The sequence below is a fragment of the Notolepis coatsorum genome (assembly GCF_963971535.1).
Source record: "Notolepis coatsorum genome assembly, chromosome: 6".
Classification (NCBI taxonomy): Eukaryota; Metazoa; Chordata; class Actinopteri; order Aulopiformes; family Paralepididae; genus Notolepis; species Notolepis coatsorum.
Genome location: NC_140170.1, coordinates 178956069 through 178982260, shown reverse-complemented (window position 1 = coordinate 178982260; position 26192 = coordinate 178956069). Strand labels below are relative to the sequence as shown.

At 40.8% G+C, this 26192-nt stretch overlaps 1 protein-coding gene across 1 annotated transcript; it reads left to right on the top strand.

The window, feature by feature from the left end:
- The first annotated feature begins 1245 nt into the window (after nucleotides 1–1245).
- On the top strand, nucleotides 1246–25166 carry LOC311230503 (deoxynucleotidyltransferase terminal-interacting protein 1-like). Its single transcript, XM_084316796.1, has 13 exons — nucleotides 1246–1583; nucleotides 4241–4311; nucleotides 5524–5620; nucleotides 5882–5980; nucleotides 7246–7332; nucleotides 11099–11155; nucleotides 11449–11510; nucleotides 15855–15900; nucleotides 19069–19127; nucleotides 19706–19766; nucleotides 20834–20905; nucleotides 21175–21230; nucleotides 21702–25166. Exons 1-13 carry the CDS (start codon nucleotides 1509–1511, stop codon nucleotides 21817–21819), a joined length of 960 nt encoding a protein of 319 aa, XP_084172922.1. The 5' UTR covers nucleotides 1246–1508; the 3' UTR covers nucleotides 21820–25166.
- Nucleotides 25167–26192: the final 1026 nt, after the last annotated feature.

The window sequence follows — 26192 nt, the reverse complement described above, 5'->3', positions numbered from 1 at the left end:
CGCCTATTGTTGTGCTAACAACATCCATGAATGCCCGATGTAGAAGGCATAGACGCAGGTCGCTTGTTGGCCGGCATGAGTGCCCGATTTGGGGTGGTTCTCTCCTCTCCTCAAAGGCGCTTAAAACAAAATTACAAACATCACAAAACAAACTGGTCAGACTACTACTTGACCTGAACCCCAGAACCCACCTCACCCCTGCCCACTTTGACAACCTAGGATGGCTTAGAGTAGACGACAGAGTACAGCAACTTGCAATGGGCCTGGTCTACAAGATACACTACACGACCAAGGTACCCATGTACATGTCAAAATACTTCCCAAAGGTCAGTGAATACCACAACCACAACACCAGAGGGAGCTCCACAAATCATGTAAAACCCAGATTCGGCTCAAACAAGGGACTAAACACGTTTCGCAATTATGCCACAACAATGTGGAACGCCCTACCCAAAGCTGTAAAGGAATGTGAATCACTACCCACCTTCAAAAACAATCTCAAAGAACACCTACGGGAGACTGCAACTCAAAACTGGCCCCTACAAATGTCCTAACCCAGTTGTACAATAAAGACCAAGCATGGCTTTGTCAGTATTCCAATGTACAGCCCCACCCAACCCCACCCCACCTACCCAACCTCCTCCAATGTACAGTTTCTATGTCAAATGTATGTCAGTATTCCAATGTACAGTGTGTCCCCCCCCCTACCCACCCCCCCCCCCCCCCCCCCCCACCCACCTCCAATGTACAGCCCCACCCCACCTACCCAACCTCCCCCAATGCACAGTTTCTATGTCAAATGTATACTCTTTTTCTGGAGTTTTTGTTAGTATCACAAACAGTACTGTATTTGAAAATCTGGTATGTCATAAATGTATAGATGTAGCAGTACTGTCTATCTGTATGTCGTGTGTGTCATATGATGAATTTAAAATGGGGGACCCTGATGGAAACAAGACGAAAGTCTTTCTCAGGTCTGCATCCTCTTAACAATTGTATGTATTGAGCTGTACTGTACCCATTTTGCAATCTGTTAATAAACTTTTCAATCAATCAATCAATCAATCAAATTCAATCAATCAATCAATTCAATTCAATTCAATCAATCAAACTCGTAAGCGGGGCAAGGGGGGCGTGCCAGCGTAGGGTCACGTGGGCTTAGTGGCCAATCAGGCCAACCCCGGAAATCAAATCCGTTGCGGGCAGCTGGAGGCTACTCAAAACTCTGTTTACACTGCTAATAATAAAGAGGTTACGTTCTGTGTCGAAGTGGTATCCTTCCCTTCCCTTTCAGATAGTTTACTTTTTTAGCTGGATAAACATTTAGCTAAACGTTGTATCGAACATCTTGTCGTCATCACGACTAGTGTCACTATCTATCATTGCTCTGCTGACGACACATTGACGGGGAAGAAGAGACATTTCCGCGTAACTCCCGTGGTGTTAGCCAGCTAGCCGTGTTAGCCGCTGCGGGTCGCCTGGTCCCGAGTGTAGTCGACCGGTCTGAAATGGGAGCCCATCGCAGTGAGGGCCGCAGGGAATGGCTTCAGCAGGACGCCGTAGAGCAGCCGAGCCAGACCACGGTGAGACGAGCTAACGGAAGCAGCTAACCGCTAGCTAGCTTAGCCTGGCTTTTAGCACTAGACACAGTAGCATAGAGAGTGATGATATCCACAGTATCCTATTGATTGGAAACTGTATTAACAGGTTGCAGAATTGGGTACAATACAGTACGGATCATGTCTGTCTCAACCACGGTCCACCGAGCGTACTATTATTAAACGGGCATTTGCAAATCTGGTATGTCATTAATGTATGTAGCAGTACTGTCTCTGTATGTTGTGTGTGTCATATGTTATGATGAATTGAAAATGGGGGACCCTGATGTAAACAAGACGAAAGTCTTTCTCTGGTCTGCGTCCCCTTAACAATTGTGTGTTGAGCTGTATTGTACACTGTACCCATTCTGCAATCTGGTAATAAAATGTTCAATCAATCAATTTGATTTAACATTAGTTAGTTAATCAAAGTTGTTTTGAATTGGCCAGGTATATAAGTTAACAAGGCAATGGTGTTGACATTAAAGGCATCTCTACTTTGGGTATAGATACACTAGAGGTATATTATACATAGTAGACCTAGGATGGCTTAGAGTAGACGACAGTACAGCAACTTGCAATGGGCCTGGTCTACAAGATACACTACACGACCAAGGTACCCATGTACATGTCAAAATACTTCCCAAAGGTCAGTGAATACCACGATCACAACACCAGAGGGAGCTCCACAAATCATGTTAAACCCAGATTCGGCTCAAACAAGGGACTAAACACGTTTCGCAATTATGCCACATCAATGTGGAACGCCCTAAAGGAATGTGAATCACTACCCACTTTCAAAAACACTCTCAAAAAACACCTAAGGGAGACTGCAACTCGAAACTGGCCCCTGTAAATGTCCGAACACAACCCCCTCCAATGTACAGTAAATTACCAAGTATGGTCTTGTCAATAATCCAATGTACAGTTTTGTTTGTACAGTTGTACAGTGTCCCCCACCCACCCCTCCTACCCAACCCCCCCCCCCCCCCCACCCACCCAACCACCTACAATGTACAGTCCCCCACCTACCCAATCCAATGTACAGTTTCTACATCAAATGTATATACTCTTTTTTTCTGGACTCTTTTTGTATCACAAACAGTACTGTAATTGCAAATCTGGTATGTCATAAATGTATAGATGTAGCAGTACTGTCTATCTGTATGTCATGTATGTCATATATGTTACGATGAATTGAAAATGGGGGACCCTGATGTAAACAAGACGAAAGTCTTTCTCTGGTCTGCATCCCCTTAACAATTGTATGTATTGAGCTGTACTGTACTGTACCCATTCTGCAATCTGTTAATAAAGTTTTCAATCAATCAATCAATCCCTAGACTCGGTATTGATCTCTCTAGTATACACACTAGGGCAGGGGTTCCCAAACTTCCATCGTGGGACCCAAAAGATACATTGGTGTCTCCCTGCTGGGACCCAAACATACAAAAATAGCCTACATAATGCGTTGTCATTGCTATCCATCTATAGTAAACTATTTATAAAGACACATCACTCAAAAAAACGATATACAATTAAATATATTGCGACCCATAGTTTGGGAAACACTGCACTAGACTCGTATAGATACTATATCTCTCTCTCTCTCTCTCTCTCAACACGCTAATACGACTCTATTTAACGTTGGATGACATCAGCACATCATAGACTACATACAGGCTACTCTAACTCTACACGTAAAACTGTCTGAAACTCATGTCTACAGTACAGTCACCCCGTCTTTGTTTGCAACATCTGGGATTATAGTAGTAGTGTGAACAGGTGGAGACAGATGTTGTGAAAATGATGACACGCAGACCCACACTCTCACTTCCCAAACAAAATCCACCACTAGAAAATATTGTTGCATCTTCTGACATGACAATGGAGGAGCCAAGTAAACACTACACATTGCCCACAAAATGATGGGACTTATAATTGATCAAACTTATTTCACCTCACAGCACAAACGCCCACTAGCTGTGGGGCTTACAGTGATGTGCTATGGCATCAATCATCCATCAACGTCAACACTATACTCTGTTACTACTCTGCAATATAAAGCGTGCATAACATTTAGTTAATTTGTCCGAAATAGCCCACAAAACAGCCATGGAGCCATCGGCCTCTTTCTGCTTCATAACGTCATTCCCGGGGTCTTTCTTGGGCAGCAGCATCGTGTGTCCTTTGATAATCTCCAGCCTGTTGATTCCTCTGACTCTCGTCTGCTAATTTCTGACTCATTTGAAAAGCTCAACAAATTATTATTATTACATTTTTTTTTTTTTACATTTCACCAGTTTTCCACAGTGTTATTTCACACACTTTTACAGTAGGCTACTTCACGTGACACACGGGCACGCGCTGTTCAGAACTCGACACACATTTTAATTTTTTACAGTTTCTCCCTATAAAATGATAATTTAATTTAAAAACGACTGGCTAACTGAATATACTTGGACATCCCTGGTATACTATACACTATGCTTTGGAACATTTAACTGTATTTTCATCAGACGAGACGCTTTGGAAAATTTTAATTGCCACAAATGAAATGTTTAAATCAATTATCTTTTTGTAATTTATTTATTTGATTCATCAGTCGAATTAATCATGTCAAAAACCTGATTTTGTTGTAGAACCCTTGGAACCTGATGATCAAACACAGACAGGTCCAGCGCCGAGGACGGAGATCACACATGACTGTCAGGTCAGTCTGCCGTCTGGATCACTGACTGGGCCTTTAAAGACCCCATCCACTCAAAAACATGTGTTTTGACGGTACCTCCTCTTGGAGCCATGCCTTTGACTATACAGATTGTTATTTGTGCAGAACTTGTCACCAGAGCTCCCTTTTCACATTCCATTGATATATCTGTGTGTAGTTACACAGAATCCAGTGATATATCTATGTACTGTACAATCACATAGGGATGGGTACCTCGATACCGGTACCCAACGGTACCTTTTTTCGGTACTTTAGTCTCAAGAAATTTAATTTACCTACCTCAGTCGTAAAAAAAAAACCCAAACTTCAAATAACTACAATTTCGACAGTTTTCGGCTTGTCATTGCTCCGACTGCTTTGTTGTTGAATCAAGTAAAATCCTAGGTAAGCATATATTGTGCGTGTGAACGTTGATATGAAAAGAAAAAAGTAAAAGAAAAAAAAAAAAAATCGGTTTCTCACTTGATTCGATACTCGGTAGTACCGACGTGTTTCGGTTCGGTGCCTCAAAAGTACCGAATTCGGTACCCATCCCTAACTGTACAGTTACACAGAATCCAGTGATATATCTATGTACTGTACAGTTACACAGAATCCAGTGACATATCTATGTACTGTACAGTTACACAGAATCCAGTGATATATCTATGTACTGTACAGTTACACAGAATCCAGTGATATATCTATGTACTGTACAGTTACACAGAATCCAGTGATATATCTATGTACTGTACAGTTACACAGAATCCAGTGATATATCTATGTACTGTACAGTTACACAGAATCCAGTGATATATCTATGTACTGTACAGTTACACAGAATCCAGTGATATATCTATGTACTGTACAGTTACACAGAATCCAGTGATATATCTATGTACTGTACAGTTACACAGAATCCAGTGATATATCTATGTACTGTACAGTTACACAGAATCCAGTGATATATCTATGTACTGTACAGTTACACAGAATCCAGTGATATATCTATGTACTGTACAGTTACACAGATCCAGTGATATATCTATGTACTGTACAGTTACACAGAATCCAGTGATATATCTATGTACTGTACAGTCAGTTACACAGATCCAGTGATATATCTATGTACTGTACAGTTACACAGAATCCAGTGATATATCTATGTACTGTACAGTTACACAGAATCCAGTGATATATCTATGTACTGTACAGTTACACAGATCCGGCGATCTCCATGGACCTGTTGAGAGCGGTGCTACAGCCCACCCTTAACGATGACATCATGGCTGTCTTCAGGAAGTATATGAAGGTGAACGCTTGTGAGAATCTCTTGAGTTGATGATAATCAACTCCATTTTCTCATTGGCCTTTTCTACTACCTACTATGCTACTATGTTTGTACCACTATGCACTCTTGAGTGTTAACACTGCTAGACGAACAACACCACTTATCCTTAGCTGCCAGAGGGGAACCTCTCCTGCTGACTTGTTGTACACATCTTGTAAGTTGCTTTGGATAAACGTGTCAGTTAAATGACTAAAATGTAAATGGTGCTGTTGTATTGTCCAGTTCTTTGAGAAGGGAGCGGAGAACGTGAAGGAGAACGTTGGGGAAGATGTGCAGACGGAGCAGCTCATCAGAGAAGTCTGTAGGAACAGTCTGGAACACGTAAGAAACCCTATAACACCACTAACTTTAGTGTACATGTTTGACGAGAGAGAGAGAGAGAGAGAGGGAGACCTAAGATGCCGTAGGTGATGATGTCACACCAGGATTGTCAACACACAGAGTTGGAAACGGGAGCAGCCCGATGGATAAAGTGATATAAAGGAATAAATAGCCAAATTGAAATGCCAAAACTATATGACAAGGTCCGTGAGCAAGTGGAGAAAAACTCAGTACAATTAAACACTATGCAACGACCACTGCAAACGTCGAGTGAATCGTCAAGTAACATTAATGTCATTGCTACTGCTGTGACTAGCTGCTCTGGTCTAGTCTACCGGTCACAAGGTATAGTCAAAATCCATACCGTAGCGCAAATTCATACCGTTTATACCGTATACCGTTTATACCGTCCACCCCTACCTAGTCTAAACACAACCCTAGTCCTAAACACAACCTTAATTGTGAAAAAAAAGCATGCACTGTAAACGTCAAATCACGTTCCATTTGTACTGCAATATGGTGAATAAAGTAATCTGAATCTGCACTCCCTTTGAGACTCTGTGTATGTGGCTGTGTGTCGATGAAATTCCTCCGGGCGGACTTTTCTAGTAGCCTGGACCGAGGGCTTTACCCGATCGCATCGAATAGTTTTCGGGACCCCCGATTCATTATGCTGTGGTGGGTTATGTTGTGGCCCAAATGGACATACGATCTAGCAGATGGCAATCAAATAATTGGAATATTCTTTTTGGAATCTCACCGGCCACAGGTAAGAGCAATTTAACGTCAATTTCAGCTGGATTGTGCCTTGTTTTCATAGCCATCGCCCTGATCAGCGTATGCTGTTGTACTAGCGAATGCCGTTATTGACAATCAATTAATCAGAAACGACCCCCCCCCCTTTCATGCATTCATGAGTATAATATGTGTCACAGCCTATTACTAGCCTCCCAGGAATTACCCTAAACCGCTCTAAAACCATACTTATATTCACCACGGTATAAAACGGGAATGTATGGATGGAAAAATTATTTCTTTTTCACATCTTGAACGATAGATACTCAATGCCAAATGGGCCATAGTATTGCATCCATAGCTATAATATATATGTATATATATATATAGTTATAGCCCTGCAAACAAGGTGAGCGACTCCATAGATACAGCGTGGCAGCACATAGTCATATCCCGTTCCCAGCGTGGCGATCAATGAGTTAAACACAACCCTAAGTTATGTATCACCACGATTTCTGTTCTGTCTTCAGGCCAAGCAGCTGTTTCCAGAAGCAGAGACGGTCAGAGCTGCTCCAGAGATCAACATCAAGAAAGAGAAGAAAGAGATCAACATCAAGGTGTGTCCTGTCACCATGTATACATGTACACCGTACACCTGGACATTATATATACATGTTAGGGGTGGGGGGGGGGGGGGGGGGGGGGGAATCGATACGTAGTAGTATCGCGATACTTTGCGTGGCGATACTGTATCGATACAGGGACGCCAAGTATCGATATTTAATTATTCATAAAAATAATCATTTTTTTTTATTTAATTTTTTTTATACGGAAGTTGCATTGTTCATTTCAATACCTGTAATAGTACAGTAGTCCACACACACACATGTGCATTCAGTTAAGTTGGAATATGACTGTAATACAAACAGTTCAGTTTGTCAGGTACATGCAACACAGATCACAGTGTTTACATCTGTCTACTTGAGAAAATACCATGTTCTGCAATAAAAATTATTGAAGTGAGATGAACAGACTGAACTTTATTTGATTAGATAAAACATGTTGACAAAGTTTTACTTTGCAGTTGAAAAAAGGTAATAAATTAAATTTGATTAAATTTTTTTTGTTATACTCAGCGTATCGCAATATATTTTGTATCGCGATACTATCGTATCGTGGCGCAAGTATCGCGATAGTATCGTATCGTGAGGTCTCTGGCGATTCCCACCCCTAATACATGTACACCATATACCTGTACACTATATATACCTGTACACCATATACCTGTACACTATATATACCTGTACACCATATACCTGTACATTATATATACCTGTACACCATATACCTGTACACTATATATACCTGTACACCATATACCTGTACATTATATATACCTGTACACCATATACCTGTACACCATATACCTGTACATTATATATACCTGTACACCATATACCTGTACATTATATATACCTGTACACCATATACCTGTACATTATATATACCTGTACACCATATACCTGTACACCATATACCTGTACATTATATATACCTGTACACCATATACCTGTACATTATATATACATGTACACCATATACCTGTACATTATATATACCTGGACATTATATATACCTGTACACCATATACCTGTACATTATATATACCTGTACACCATATACCTGTACATTATATATACCTGTACACCATATACCTGTACACCTTATACCTGTACATTATATATACCTGTACACCATATACCTGTACATTATATATACCTGTACACCATATACCTGTACATTATATATACCTGTACACCATATACCTGTACATTATATATACATGTACACCATATACCTGGACATTATATATACATGTACACCATATACCTGGACATTATATATACCTGTACACCATATACCTTGACATTATATATACATGTACACCATATACCTGGACATTATATATACCTGTACACCATATACCTGTACATTATATATACCTGTACACCATATACCTGTACACCATATACCTGGACATTATATATACCTGTACACCATATACCTGGACATTATATATACCTGTACACCATATACCTGGACATTATATATACCTGTACACCATATACCTGTACATTATATATACCTGTACACATATACCTGTACATTATATATACCTGTACACCATATACCTGTACATTATATATACATGTACACCATATACCTGTACATTATATATACCTGTACACCCTATACCTGTACATTATATACCTGTACACCATATACCTGTACATTATATATACATGTACACCATATACCTGGACATTATATATACCTGTACACCATATACCTGGACATTATATATACATGTACACCATATACCTGGACATTATATATACATGTACACATATACCTGGACATTATATATACATGTACACCATATACCTGGACATTATATATACCTGTACACCATATACCTGTACATTATATATACATGTACACCATATACCTGGACATTATATATACCTGTACACCATATACTTGTACATTATATATACATGTACACCATATACCTGGACATTATATATACCTGTACACCATATACCTGTACATTATATATACATGTACACCATATACCTGTACATTATATATACCTGTACATTATATACCTGGACATTATATATACCTGTACACCATATACCTGTACATTATATATACCTGTACACCATATACCTGTACACCATATATACCTGTACACCATATACCTGTACATTATATATACATGTACACCATATGCCTGTACATTATATATACCTGTACACCATATACCTGTACATTATATACCTGTACACCATATACCTGTACATTATATATACCTGTACACCATATACCTGTACATTATATATACATGTACACCATATACCTGTACATTATATACCTGTACACCATATACCTGTACATTATATATACCTGTACACCATATACCTGTACATTATATATACATGTACACCATATACCTGTACATTATATATACATGTACACCATATACCTGTACATTATATATACATGTACACCATATACCTGTACATTATATATACCTGTACACCATATACCTGTACATTATATATACATGTACACCATATACCTGTACATTATATATACCTGTACATTATATACCTGGACATTATATATACCTGTACAACATATACCTGTACATTATATATACATGTACACCATATACCTGTACATTATATATACCTGTACATTATATACCTGGACATTATATATACCTGTACACCATATACCTGTACATTATATATACCTGTACACCATATACCTGTACATTATATATACCTGTACATTATATACCTGGACATTATATATACCTGTACACCATATACCTGTACATTATATATACCTGTACACCATATACCTGTACATTATATATACCTGTACACCTTATACCTGTACATTATATACCTGGACATTATATATACCTGTACACCATATACCTGTACATTATATATACCTGTACACCATATACCTGTACATTATATATACATGTACACCATATACCTGTACATTATATATACATGTACACCATATACCTGTACATTATATATACCTGTACACCATATACCTGTACATTATATATACCTGTACACCATATACCTGTACATTATATATACATGTACACCATATACCTGTACATTATATATACATGTACACCATATACCTGTACATTATATATACCTGTACACCATATACCTGTACATTATATACCTGTACACCATATACCTGTACACCTTATACCTGTACATTATATATACCTGTACACCATATACCTGTACATTATATATACCTGTACATTATATACCTGTACATTATATATACCTGTACACCATATACCTGTATATTATATATACATGTACACCATATACCTGGACATTATATATACCTGTACACCATATACCTGGACATTATATATACCTGTACACCATATACCTGGACATTATATATACCTGTACACCATATACCTGTACATTATATATACATGTACACCATATACCTGTACATTATATATACATGTACACCATATACCTGTACCTGTACATTATATATACATGTACACCATATACCTGGACATTATATATACATGTACACCATATACCTGGACATTATATATACATGTACACCATATACCTGCTGTACACCTTATATACCTGCTGTACACCTTATATACCTGCTGTACACCTTATATACCTGCACTTATATACCTGCTGAAGACTGTATAGCAGCTGTATACAATATACATCCTATCATCCTCTCTCTCTCTCTCTCTCTCTCCTCTCCTCTCCTCTCCTCTCCTCTCCTCTCCTCTAGAGGTCAAGGCAGACAGATGATGACTCCAGCCAGAGAGGAAGTCCAGTTCTAAAGAAGGTGCTCTATTACATACATATGACTTATATGAATGTATGTTTTAAACAGGACAGTGGGTGATTACATTAACACCATATTCTAACTAACTTACTCTCAATAGCTGTCAAACTAAATGAAAGTGTGCAAAACCGAGTTTTGGGATATATGTGAGATTATGTGCAAAATAAATCGGTATCTTTTTTTGGGGTGAAGGTGCCCCTTTAATACAGTAATATACACTGTAACATAGTACAATAATGCTCTGTTTAAACATTTTAAAATGAATAGATAAATAAATCAAATGTTTTTTTCAGAGGAAAGGTCGTCCAACCGGTCCAACTTCCTCCTACGACAGACCAGCCACCTTCAGTAACCCGTAAGAATCCAACCCTTACCTTACTCACTAATATCCATTCATTTTCATCCATCCAGCCTGATTGGAATGGGTCTGAGCTCGCAAAAGGGCAAATTACACCGCCTACGCCATGACACCAGTCATAGCATGCTACATGAAGCGCATGTATACCTGTTGTACATGTGCGAACCTGCCACCTGAATTTTTACACCTTTACCCTAAAGGAAGAAACCAACACAGACCAAGAAAGGGGCCAAGGGCCCTGGTACAAGAGCTTACACAATGTAACTTCTGTAGGCCAACACCTAACCCAGTTGTGGATCTTAAACGTGAAAACGATACACACAACCCTCCATCACAACAAAAAAAGGGCAAAAGTACACTCTCACTACTGTAAGAGGAACGCCGTTTTTTATGATGAGAGAAGACATAAGTCCTCGATTAAGTACTGGTCACAGGCCTTGCTAACCAAACAATTTTTAGAAAAAATTGCCTCTCTCTAAGCAAGAGCACAACCCCAGCAGAAGCTGAGGGATTACACCGTATCCCCAAAAACATAGTGAATCAACACACATTTTGTAAACAAAATCATATTTGAGGGGAGGGGGGGGGGGGCCCAGGGGAAAACCCACCCCTCACCACCTTACCCCTGATACGACGCCAAATGTGTAGAGTAGGGCTGACCTTCGAATTTTTTTTGGCAATCGAAGCTTCGGGGCCGAGCTTCGATTTTTATTAATTTTTTGTATCTTATGTTGTGGGACATGTACAGCACTTTGGTAAACGTTGTTGTTTTTAAATGTGCTCTATAAATAAAGTGGATTGGATTAATGAATTAAGTAGCCCCTTTCGTGACTGTGACGCAGCCAACACGGCTGTGTGATTTAATTCAAGGTGGATCGCTGTTGTCGTTTGAACAACTTCAGATTTCATGGGAACTACCAATCCCCCAAATCAAGAATGTTTAAGATGAATGAAGTAAGATTTTGATTATTTGAAATATGGCCTGTGTAGACTAAACTATGCACAGAATTATGTCAGTCTACAAGATCCGGATTCTACATGGTCCGGCAATGTAGACCTTGTAGACTCCACTACAGACCAATTATCAGTGAATGTTCATGCATTTTTAAGAAGGGCTACTTCCACAAAAAAACAAAGAACTCACCAAAACATCTCAGTAGCACCTTATCTAAATGTTCTATTTCATATATGGAGATTCATATTTATTTATGTATTGCATGCATTTCTACATTTTATTTCCTATTTTGTTTATTCATCCCAGTATCTTTCTTTCTTTTTTTTTTTTAATCTTTGACCAGTCAGCTGGTTCTTTTAGCGTTTATCGCTTTTTCATCGCATTCATACTTGGTCAAGTTCGACCGACAGAAGCAGGCTGAAAGGGTTCAGATGGGGGGGAAGACACTCTGGGAAAGGCACGGCTGCCGTCCGGGATTCGAACGCGCTCAGCCCCAGATCCGTGACGAGCACGGTTGTCCACAGCGCTGAAATAGCACTCGCGGTACGTGGTGAGCTACTGGAGCTCCCCCGTATCTTTCTTTCTTATGTGTGGAATTCTACAAGGCATTTACATTCACATTTACATTTAGTCATTTAGCTGACGCTTTTATCCAAAGCGACTTACAAGTTCTGTACGACAGGTCATCAGGAAGGATACAACTCTATCAGCTGAGTAACAATATTCATCAAAGTGTTGCGTGTTACAGTGTAGGTTAGTTTATTAGGACAAGTGCATGACAGTAAGGTTAGTTAGGGTTAGATTTTTTTTATTTTATTTTTTAAATTTTATTTCAGATAATGGTTGAAGAAGTGCGTCTTTAGTCAACGGCGAAAGATTGGACGGGATTCGGCTGTCCTAACTGGGGTGGGTAGTTCATTCCACCATTGTGGGGCAAGGACTGAGAATAGGCGTGTAGGTGGTGTATATGTGTTTGAGGATGATATCCTTCAAACAGGCAATAGTGATATAATTTGGGCAGTGCTGAGCTGGGTTCCTTTCCTCCAGTGTATTTGTCCCCCGGCCCCACCCAATGGCCCCATGCACGCACACACACACACACACACACACGCACACCGAAGTGAAACTAAAAAAAAATAAAAATTAAAGGTTTTTTGAAAAAAAAATCAATATTTTTTTATTTATTTTTTTAAACTTCCGATTTTTTTTTAATGTTCGAAGCTTGTGCCATCGAACGAAGCTTCGAAGCTTCGAAGTATTTAAGACAGCCCTAGTGTAGAGTAAGCTTTACATCATGCACGCCAGCACAGCCGAAGACCTTGTTTGGACAGGCACAGCCCTGCTTATGTGTGAAAAAAACTTGCCACTTGTTATTGTCATCATTACCCTCAAGTAAGAATAACAAGCTGAGAGAGGGACTCATCCCTCGATCACATGCCACTATGCACAGTATTGTATGGTAACCCAGCCAGTTGTGGGCTCAGCCACGTTGTCTAACGTTACATGAACACACAACTTCTCATCATACAACAAAAACCCAGTTAATTTTTACTCACATAAAAAACAACGCTGTTCCTAGGTAGAGAGAAAGGCACAAGCCTTGGCCAACGCTACCCAAGCTAAACAAAGCGACCAAGACAATTCACACACAGCACATGTCGTATCTCCAAATGTAGTGAAGTAACATGTGTTTTGGAGACAAAGACATCGTTATTAACAAAACATTCGGGAGGGGAAGGAAGGTAGGAAGAGTGGGGTAATGTCCAATGGACATCTTACCTGCACCAAGGAACGCAGGGCGAAAGGCCGCAACACAGGTTGGTCTCCACGTTGACGAAGGCCTCTCGCTGGCGGGCAAAAAGAAGCTATGGCCGGAGCCTCGCTCTGGCGAGACGCCCCCCTCCTGCAGCCGGTCATGGTGCAGGCCCGACTACATCTTCTGTCAAAGATGATGTTGTAGTCAGAGTGCCAGGGCCTGCTATTCTCACGGCTAATGCCAATGGTTGTAGCACAAGCTAACAGCTAACTCTAGGCTGACTGATAGCATCAAGCTAACGTTCCCAGCCGAGTGAAAGCGGGTAGCTAACGTTGTAGCTAAACAGCTAACTGGCTAACAGTTAGCTCAACCCGGCTATCGCTAACCACTAGCTAACGCAGAAGCAAGCTAAGAGGCTACCACTGAAAACTGCACAACGTGAGAAAAACAATACAGGCTAACACTTTAGACAGCCGCTGTCTTTTCCTCTTCTCATCCGAAGAAAGAAGGGGAAATAAGGCAACACACATCCCTCTTCAGAACGGTGTTTACCAGACACAGTGGTGCCGGCAACAAGTCCCTCGCGGACTATAGCCCACTTGAGTATGGAGATATTCTCATAATGAAACACCAAGCTCACCTCCCTCGCACCGGGTGCTTTTCATCTTTGAAAATCGGGGCCAGTACGGCGACAGTGGGTATCCGTTTGTCCAGAGACCCGGGGAATTGAACCGCAGATTCGGAATCACGGTCCCAGGAAAACAAAGCTCTTACTCGATGAGGAGCTAATGTTAACGTGGGCATCAAACCAGAACCCCCTCCACGCCGCTAAGTGGCAGCGGAAAAGGATACCAGCCTGGAGCCGGCCTTCGTAAGCTGTGTAGTTGTTCCCCCCACAACTGACACACCTGGCGCCTGCGTTGCAAAAACATCACCCGCCCCAGAGAGGCCGTCAGCCCCCACACGGCCGAGCGCCTCCCAAGCAAAGTGTCCAACTGCAGAGCCGGAGGTAATGCCGGCGGGCATTGCTCAGCAACGCGAGCCCCTAATACGAAGCGCCGGTGGAAGTCAGAATGATCATCATCTTCTAGACACTCCGGTGGCGAAGACATTATCGCTGTATTTCCTCTAAAATAGTGAGAGAGAAAACAAAGATATAATGTCAACGCAGCTCCTTCTCTTCAACGTAGCTCCTTTCCAACTATTTCGGCACTAAACTCAAGTGGTGTATACAGACACTTGTCGGTGGTGAAAATAAGGAAGGAGCTGTTAGTATGGCCACATCCCGCTTATGTAGAGGAGCGGATGGGGGTGTGGCCAGGCGGATGGGTGTGTACATGTGAAAAAATTTATTCAGTATTAGACTGGATATGGATATGTTCCACTTGAGCGCAGAGCGTAAGCTATACGCTATATAACTTAACACCACTACCCTAACCCTTACCATACCTACTAATAACTTAACACCACTACCCTAACCATATATACTAATAATTTAACACCACTACCATAACCCTTACCATACCTACTAATAACTTAACACCACTACCCTAACCCTTACCATACCTACTAATAACTTAACACCACTACCCTAACTGAACTGAACTGTATACTCTCTGCTCTTCCTCAGACCAAAGCCCAAGACTTCAGAACCAGTGAAGAGAGAAGGCCCCAAGGTTGGTCTGCTCATTCTGGTTTACCCATTCTATCTGCTGGAGGTTACAGGGTCTGGGTTAGGGTTAGAGGAGCTGAGATTACAGGGTCTAAAGGTTAGAGGAGCTGAGATTACAGTGTCTAAAGCAGTGGTGCCCAACCAGTCGATCGCGATCGACAGGTAGATCGCGGGCTGATTTCAAGTAGATCTTGATTAATAAAATGTGATTATTAAAATTTTTTTTTTTTTTTTTTTTTTTGCTAATTCAACTCTTCCTCTCCTTGTTAACTACAACAAGCAATGCTGTTTGTTATTTAAGATGAGGTCGGACTCGGCACTGACAGATTTGTGTTCATTATGCTGCTTTTATAAAGCCTCAAATGACGGCTTACAATATACAATTTTGGCTGGTAGCTCTCGGGCTAGGTGGTAAATAAAAAAGTAGATCTTGGTTCAAAAAAGGTTGGCCACCCCTGGTCTAAAGGTTAGAGGAGCTGAGATTACAGTGTCTAAAGGTTAGAGGAGCTGAGATTACAGGGTCTGGTCTAAACGTTAGAGGAGCTGAGATTACAGTGTCTAAAGGTTAGAGGAGCTGAGATTACAGGGTCTGGTCTAAAGCTTAGAGGAGCTGAGATTACAGGGTCTGGTCTAAAGGTTAGATGAGCTGAGATTACAGGGTCTAAAGGTTAGAGGAGCTGATATTACAGGGTCTAAAGGTTAGAGGATCTGAGATTACAGGGTCTGGTCTAAAGGTTAGAGGAGATGAGATTACAGGGTCTAAATGTTAGAGGATTTTAGATTACAGGGTCTAAAGGTTAGAGGAACTGAGATTACAGGGTCTAAAGGTTAGAGGAGATGAGATTACAGGGTCTGGTCTAAAGGTTTGAGGAGTTGAGATTACAGGGTCTAAAGGTTAGAGGAGCTGAGATGACAGGGTCTAAGGCCATGGTTACACTGGTGTAAAACAGCAACGTTCTATTTTCGAATGATTACGTTTGCATGTCCAAGTTAAAAAGAAACACAGTTTTGGCAGGAAAACGCGTTTTTCTAGCGGCAATGCTGAAAGGGTGTTTTCGTTTTGGAAACTCACCGAAACTCGCCGACAATGGTGCCATGTAATTTGCGCGAGCCGGATACAGAGCCGTTCTGCCCAATGCCCATGCGCAGTAGAGACCCGCACGGTTATTTCCAGTGTTTACAGCAGAGCTGTCACAAGTAGCTGCGGCTACCAAATCAAATCAAATCAAATTTATTTGTAAGGCCCGACAACACACGTTAATGTCCCCATGGGCCGGACACATCTTCTTTAAACAAGTCAAGAAGAAACATCACAATAAGTCAAGAAACAAAACAAGAACACCATAAGGTCCAACCAATTTAAAATAAATGCAAAATAAATGAATGCAATGCAAACACTCCCAGACATACCCCACGCGAAGGTAAGGAAAAACCTAGCAATAGGAAAAAATGCACCACAGGCAATGTGGAGGAGAGAAACCTTAGAAGGGCCAATTCAAGGGGGGATCTCCTTTCTTAGATGTCGGTGATAGTAGTGTTACAGACGGACAGTTGGTAAGCATGCACTCATGTGTGTAGTGAAACACAGATGAGTGCATGCAATAGCAACTGAACATTTTGAAAGATTAAAGATAGAGCTGACAACGTGTTGTCAAGTTATTGTTATAAGGAACCCAGTACTCCAAACTACAACAGTCTGCATTCCCTTAACAATTGTTTGTATTGAGCCGTATTGTATTGTACCCATTCTGCAATCTGTTAAATAAAGTTTTCATCCATTTCTACTAGCGTTAACGTTACTACGTTAATAGCCTCGATGCTAACTATATACATGGAGAATGCCATTCACATTAGCATGTAGCTAACAACATCAGAGATCTTTTTGTGAGACTAAACTATCCGCTCTTGGTGGTAAATTGTTGGTTTTGTTTTATCAACAAATGAGAGGCAGAACACACAGTGAATGTATCAGTTTTGTTTATTGCACTTTCTTTGCTGAAAAATAAATGCTACGTTGGCTAAATGGCTCACGCGAGGTATTTAAAGATGGTGGATTGTTGTTTTTTAGCCGGAAGTGTGGTGGCACGTTCAACCTTTCTGATTGGTTGAAAATGGCCTTCATGTTTGAACTACATCGCCACCTACTGCTTTAGCATTGTACTACATGTATATACATCACTGTGCTCAGGAGGAAAAACGATGTCTAACTTGCCTGCCATTACGTAGCGTTCTGAAAAACGAAACTGAAAACGAAACTGGCCCTAGTGTAACCGCAGCCTAAAGGTTAGAGGAACTGAGATTACAGGGTCTGGTCTAAAAGTGAGATTACAGGGTCTGTTCTAAAGGTTAGAGGATCTGATATTACAGGGTCTGGTTTAAATGTTAGATGAGCTGAGATTACAGGGTCTAAAGGTTAGAGGAGCTGAGATTACAGGGTCTAAGGTTAGATGAGCTGAGATTCCAGGGTCTAAAGGTTAGAGGAGCTGAGATTACAGGGTCTGGTCTAAAGGTTAGAGGAGCTGAGATTACAGGGTCTGGTCTAAAGGTTAGAGGAGCTGAGATTATAGGGTCTAAAGGTTAGAGGAGCTGAGATTACAGGGTCTGGTCTAAAAGTGAGATTACAGGGTCTGGTCTAAAGGTTAGAGGGGCTGAGATTACAGGGTCTGGTCTAAAGGTTAGAGGAGCTGAGATTATAGGGTCTAAAGGTTAGAGGAGCTGAGATTACAGGGTCTGGTCTAAAGGTTAGAGGAGCTGGCTTTTGACGGGAAGGTCACAGATTCTATCCCCCAGACCGGCAGGGAGGATCTGGACTGCTCTGTGGCCAACAGTTTGCGACAACTGTCTGTTGTCGTACTGGGCAACTGTTTCCAACTGTCTGTTGTCATACTGGGCAACTGTTTCCAACTGTCTGTGGTCATACTGAGCAACTCCTAGTGGCCAACAGTGTACAACAACTGTGGTCGTACTGAGAAGCTCCCTAAAATAGTAAATTACTGAAATGTTAAACTTTCCTCTGGTGAGACATAATAAAATCGGTAGCGTGTGTGAGACTCATATCTCGTTATTGCTGCTGCGACACTCTTTAAGATGACTTCCTGCTGCATTAAACATGGTCCACGGCATTAGTAATAATAATGTTTGTAATACTGTTGCTCTGTGTCTTGCTGCATAGTGGGACCCCTCCAGACTGAACGAAGGAAGCACCTTTGTCCTCGGCTCAAGAGCCAACAAGTAAGAACCTCATTATAAATAGCTCATTAGTTATTGGACTAGTAGTAACGTAGTCATCATGTTATCTTGTTCTGTGAAAGAAAACGTGGACTGTCCCTTTAACACATCCTGTGCCGTTCACGGAGTTCTAAGCGCCGCTCTAAACCACATTTCATGGGTGCATGAGGAGACATCATAACGATAATCTAGAGTTGATTTCAGGAAGATTAGATAATCAGGCGAAAAATGACAACGTGATAAGTGGATTTCACTAAAGCGCTATTTTCGCGTGTTTTTCCTGTGATTACTCAGAAGCACCCAAACTATATTCATATTCACCACGGTATAAAACGGAAATGTACGGATGAAAAAATTATCTGTTTTTTGCATGTTGACCAGAAGCAACTCACTGACAATCAACAGTGTTATTAGATCCATAGCTATAATATAAAATATAGGTTTAGCTCTACAAACAAGGTGAGCGCTTACATGGGGTTAATGGGCGGCAAGGCCAGATGCACTTCCCGGAAGGGGCGTGGCACTCAATGTGTTAAAGTGTCCCTTTAAAGTGTCCTTTAAGTTGTAATGTCTCTCTGCAGGGCGTTGGGGATGGGAGGCACCAGAGGACGGATCTACATCAAACATGCTGACCTGTTCAAGGTACAACACACAATACTTAACCTTAAATACTTAACCTGAACCTTAAATACTTAATCTGAACCTTAAATACTTAAACTGAACATGAAATACTTAACCTGAACAGTAAATACTTAACCTGAACATTAAATACATTATTGTATATCATACATTAGTTTATATTGTATATCATACATTATCATATATTGTATAGCAGACATTATCGTATATTGTATAGTATACAGTATGTATATCATACATTATCGTATATTGTATATCATACATTATGCAGTATATCATGCAGTATTGTATATCATACATTATTTTATATTCATACATTATCATATATTGTATATCATACATTATCATATATTTTATATCATACATTATCGTATATTGTATATCATACATTATCGTATATTGTATAGCATACAGTATGTATATCATACATTATCGTATATCATACATTATTGTATCATACATTATCGTATATATTATACAAGTAGGTCCGACCACGCATTGTGATTGGTCGAGAGCGTTCTAAGCCGTGAGTATATTCATGATACACTCACGGTTAAATCACCATGAATATACCACTGCGCTGGCTTTAGAATGTTGTAGAAAGTTTCAACTGCCAACTGCCTGGTTGATAGCCTACTCCATTTGAAATTCCATAGCAAAAATACATCTTTAGGAAAAAAATTTCTACGCCAAGTTCACTGAAATTGATATAAAAGACCCTAGAATTGTCTGTATGCATCCTATATTTTTCCCTACGGTGCAACTTGCTGTATAAAAGCAATAATACACTAGGACCAGTGGAATATCAGGAATATTGCCACTCTGTGATGCCTACGCCCCTCGAGCTTCACTCTCGTGGCTGCGGGCGCATCACCGCCGTGGCAATATTCATGATATTCCACTGGTTCTCGTGTATTATTGCTTAATTGTATATCATACAGTATTGTATATCATACAGTATTGTGTATCATCTGCTAGTCCGTATCTACAGTACTCACCATCTAGCCTCATACACTTAATAATCAGGCTCAGTGGTGCAGATGAGTGAGTGTGTACTTGTGTGTCTCCAGTACGCAGCGGATGCCCAGGACAAGCACTGGCTGGCAGAGAGGCAGCACATGAGAGCCACCGGAGGAAAGATGGTGAGAAACACTGAGACGTGGACCTGTCTCTGTGCTGTAGGATCTGTTCTGGGATCTGTTTCCTTCTGAAACACTGAGACGTGGACCTTTCTGTGCTGTAGGATCTGTTCTGGGATCTGTTTCCTTCTGAAACACTGAGACGTGGACCTTTCTGTGCTGTAGGATCTGTTCTGGGATCTGTTTCCTTCTGAAACACTGAGACGTGGACCTTTCTGTGCTGTAGGATCTTTTTCCTTCTGAAACCGCGTCTATCTGTCATCTCCTCACAGGCCTATCTGCTTATAGAAGAGGACATTCAAGACCTTTCTCGCAGCGATGAGTACAAGTAAGTCATGGTTAATACAAGTAAGTCATGGTTAATACAAGTAAGTCATGGTTAATGCAAGTAAATCCTGGTTAATGCAAGTAAGTCATGGTTAATGCAAGTAAGTTGTGATTAATACAAGTAAGTCATGATTATTACAGTAAGTCATGGTTAATGCAAGTAAGTCATGGTTAATGCAAGTAAGTCATGGTTAATGCAAGTAAGTTGTGATTAATACAAGTAAGTCATGATTAGTACAGTAAGTCATGGTTAATACAAGTAAGTCATGGTTAATGCAAGTAAATCCTGGTTAATACAAGTAAGTCATGGTTAATACAAGTAAGTTGTGATTAATACAAGTAAGTCATGATTATTACAGTAAGTCATGATCAATACAAGTCCACAACACTGTCAATCACTCATCTAAAGACTTGAAATTGACTAGTTCTTCCTCTGCTGAGGTTGTCATGGTAACCGGCTGTCTGTCTCCAGAGACTGTCCAGAGCTGAGGATGGACGAGCTGAAGCCGTTCGGTGTTCCTGGATGGATGGTGGAGAAGATGCAGAAAGCCATGGAAGCCCAGAGGTCAGAGAGACTGCCTGACCTCTGAAACCCTCAGCGTGACCCTGGAGCCTGACCTCTGAAACCCTCAGCGTGACCCTGGAGCCTGACCTCTGAATCTTAGGCGTGACCCCGGAGCCTGACCTCTGAACCTTCAGCGTGACCCCGGAGCCTGACCTCTGAAACCCTCAGCGTGACCCTGGAGCCTGACCTCTGAACCTTCAGCGTGACCCCGGAGCCTGACCTCTGAACCCTCAGTGTGACCCCGGAGAACTTGACTTCTGAACCCTCAGTGTGACCTCTGAACCTGACCCATCAGTGCGACCCCAGAGTCTTGACATTTCACCCATCAGCTTGACCCTGGAACCTGGCACTGATATCTCAGCATGACCCCAGAACCAGTCAGCGTTTGGTTCAGGACCGGTGGTCACATCATGTCTGATGGATGGTGGAGGAGGTTCTTCAGATCATATAGAGAAACACTGTGACCTGCTCCCTCAGACCAGAGAAACTAATACTATACGCCATTTTGTTTCTGTTCTTCCTTCCCTGCTGTTGGCTGATTGGTCAGGTGACATGTCAGTCTGCCAGATGAACAGGATTGTATATGGTATTTCTATGACAGGGATGCAAACTTGACACATTTCGTGCACAAATCGCAGTTTGATTCCAAAATAGGTGATTTGTGTAGTTTTTCAAATAAGTCTTTGTGACTATTTGTGTTCTCAAATTTTGGACCACCGTACGTTCTGGACTTCTACCTCATGTTAATACTTTCTCGAGCCAAAAGATCCTGGCTGTGAGACTATTGTTGTGATTAATATCATTAACACTTTCAGTGCCACCAGGGGGCGCACGACTTAGTGCTTGAATGCCACCATCGGCGCCAATATTAACGTTAATATCGCCTAATCTATGTTTTAAATTATGGCTATGTGTCTAATCTGCCCGTCACTTATCAAAGAATCATTTTCCAGTCAGTGTTGTCAAGGCAGATTGGTTTTTTATCGCTTCATTTCCGTTTGAGAGCATTTTGAAAAGCACTCGTTTTCAGGTGAAAAACAGCCCATTCTGTGATAATCGCATTTTACTGGAATATTCCAGAACGTTGATATTTGTCTGCCTATTTATGAATCGTTTTCAAATAAACGCTAGATGATCAATAGTATACGTGCACGCACGTTCGAGGCGTGCGCACGTTCGAGGCGCGCGCGGATAATGGCTGCTTTCATTTCCTCATGGATTTTACAGTGAAACAGCTGGAGCACATATCACAAAAAAGCTTATCTTCATGAAAACGAGTCTGATTATCCTAACACTGATAACATAGATTCCTTACCTGACATCAGATGGTATCCAACTGGTATATTCCAATTCCTGATCACCATTCGAAAAAATCGATAAGTGTATAGATCTAACGTGTATACAGTAGAACTCATGATCCGCGGGGCTCAGAGCCCCCTGAATGAACTCTGGTACTCCGGCTGCATGGGTGAGAAGTGAAATGTGGACTGGAATATTTTTTTTTTTTCCCCATCCATTTTCATTGAGTCCACTCCAAAAGGGTGATTTACCATCTGGGAGACGATAGGGGGCGCTTTTTTCACATCTGATCGCCGGCGGCCCTTGGGTAGGCTTGGGTAGGCTAGAGTAGGCTCGCGTGATGCAATATGATTTCAGATCGCTAAAAAAAAAAAAAATCAGAGAAATCTCGTGAGTGGCTTTCAACGTAACTATCGTAAACACGAGATTAGCCGTGAGTGGCTCTCAAAGTGTTAAGGACCAATCATATCATTGTTTCACGTTAATAAACATTATTTGGACAAATGTTCTTTAACTCAACCGGTTATTGTATTGGCCTTAAATTTTATTAAACCGTTGCATCAAAAGGTCTTAATGATACTTGTAGACACCCTGGTGTGTGTGTGGGGGGGGGTAAGAGAGGAAGCCTGCTGAGAGTTACCTGGTTCAGCCCTGTTACCTCGTTCAGCCCTGTTACCTCGTTCAGCCCTGTTGAGTTTGCATCCTTGTCTGCAGCTGTAACGTCAGTAGTGAATGGGTTTCATGCTCTTTCCTCTGTTGCCGTGCATTTCATGGATTATGTTTTTGAGGCTGTAATACTGTTGCCATCGTTACGGAGTGAAAAAGTCCACACCTACCCAGAGCCATCTCTACGCCTGTACGTCAGTCTGCTGAATGCCTCTGCCCAAGACAGCAAACAGTTGTACCTACTCAGAACATCAAGTTAGTTTGACAGAAAATGCAGCTATAATGTTGAATTGGGTGGATAGGAAGCTTGTCTGAACATTTATGAGTTATGCAGTAGTTATCGGTGAAGTAAACAGACTATCTTTACGTAAGGAAACCAGACCTTTACGGCTGCGTTAATCTTTTCCATGGACACAGTGAATAAACAAGGCTACACAGGCGCCGTGAAATGTAATTATTTAACTTTTTTCAAAAAAAGAATCTGTTCTTATTTATAAAAGAGACTAAATATATGGGGGGTAGATGAAAGACAAAAGATATCGGGCTAAAGGATCATAGTAAAGGAAGCACCGGTTAGTTTACTTCCTCTTTTGGGCAGAGCTGTTTGACAGTGGAACATCATCCAACTCTCTGCGTATAGGAGAATGGAAAAGGTTCAGACTTTGGTTATTATTCAGAATTATTTCAACTTTTCTACGGTTATCACTTCTACAAAGTATAGACCTGAATGGCATCTCTGTGCTGAGCGGTGTGGTGTGCTCTCTAGAGAACCTCCCAGACATCTGTGCTGAGCGGTGTGATGTGCTCTCTAGAGAACCTCCCAGACATCTGTGCTGAGCGGTGTGGTCTCTAGAGAACCTGCCAGACATCTCTGTGCTGAGCGATGTGCTCTCTAGAGAACCTCCCAGACATCTGTGCTGAACGGTGTGGTGTGCTCTCTAGAGAACCTGCCAGACATCTGTGCTGAACGGTGTGGTGTGCTCTCTAGAGAACCTCCCAGACATCTGTGCTGAACGGTGTGGTGTGCTCTCTAGAGAACCTGCCAGACATCTCTGTGCTGAGCGATGTGCTCTCTAGAGAACCTCCCAGACATCTGTGCTGAACCGTGTGGTGTGCTCTCTAGAGAACCTCCCAGACATCTGTGCTGAGCGGTGTGCTCTCTAGAGAACCTCCCAGAAACACTGGTGAACAAAATCAACACTTGGTCCACTAATGGAGCTTTTATGGTGAAATGTTTTCTATACCTGATGGCTATTCATATCCATTTCATTTGATGTACCAGATATTTTATACGGTTAACAAAACCTTTTTACTAGAAAACTATCTTCTAAAAGAAAGTAAATTAAATAAATAAACTATAGTAAAGCAGTTCCTCATTCTTTGTTCATCATGTACTACAGTGGGTCTCAACATGGGGTCCGGGGACCAGCAGGGGTCAGCTGTAAAATAGGGAATAGTTTAATTTCACTGTTTTATTCACTACATTAAAGGGGCCTTTCACCAAAGAACAATGCTGATTTATTTTGCACATAATCTCATATTCATTTAGTTGTGGGTAAATGGGTTTGAATATGGCCACCAGTGATGTCATCAGGGACATTGAATCAGTGTTACAGCTCAGTGAAATAATAAAGTAACAGTCCCTATAATATAAGGTATTGCATTTTTTTCATCTACATCATTCATCTTGAGCGTAATTAACGCAACAGAACGATTCAATGATTTGATTCAATAATTTACTCTCCATAACTGTCTAAACTAAATGAATGTGTACAAAACGGTTTAGACTTTTGGGATGCGTGCGATTATGTGCAAAATAAATCGGCATTGTTTTTTGGTGAAGCGCACCTTTAAGCCCAATATATGTATAAGAATGACTTCTGATCATAGGTTCCTCTCTGTCACTATCTCTGCACCTGTACAAACTTCTGTATCATATGGAACAACAAATCTACTCTGATGGAGACTAATCACATGGTTCTACAGATCAATGATCGCTGATCTAGTATGTACAACACAATATATATATATTTAAAATGTTTAATACAAGACCGCTGTCATCCAGATCATGTTTGTGTATACAGGTGCATCTCAAAATAGAATATTGAGTAAATATATATTGGTTGCCTCCGTGCCACACCACATTGATTCATGCAAAAGGAGCCCTGACCAATTATTGAGAGTATATACTTTTCAGTAGGCCGACATTTCTGAAATATATATATATAATTTTATTGGTCTTATGTATATTCTAATTCTCATACAGAATCTTGGGTTTTCATTAGCCATAATCATCAACATTTAAAGAAGGCTTGAAGTATTTCACTCCAATGAATTAGATTTTCACTTTTTGATTTAAATTACTAAAATAAATTCTAATTAATTGAGATGCACCTGTATATGTGTGTGCAGTATATATATAATGTAAAGCAG

Bases quoted from the DNA above. Each gene is read 5' to 3' on its own strand.
- LOC311230503 (XM_084316796.1), top strand. From the start codon at position 1,509: ATGGGAGCCCATCGCAGTGAGGGCCGCAGGGAATGGCTTCAGCAGGAC. The intron at 5,981-7,245 runs GTAAGAAACCCT...TTCTGTCTTCAG, and splicing joins GTAGGAACAGTCTGGAACAC to GCCAAGCAGCTGTTTCCAGA. The intron at 19,128-19,705 runs GTAAGAACCTCA...GTCTCTCTGCAG, and splicing joins CTCGGCTCAAGAGCCAACAA to GGCGTTGGGGATGGGAGGCA.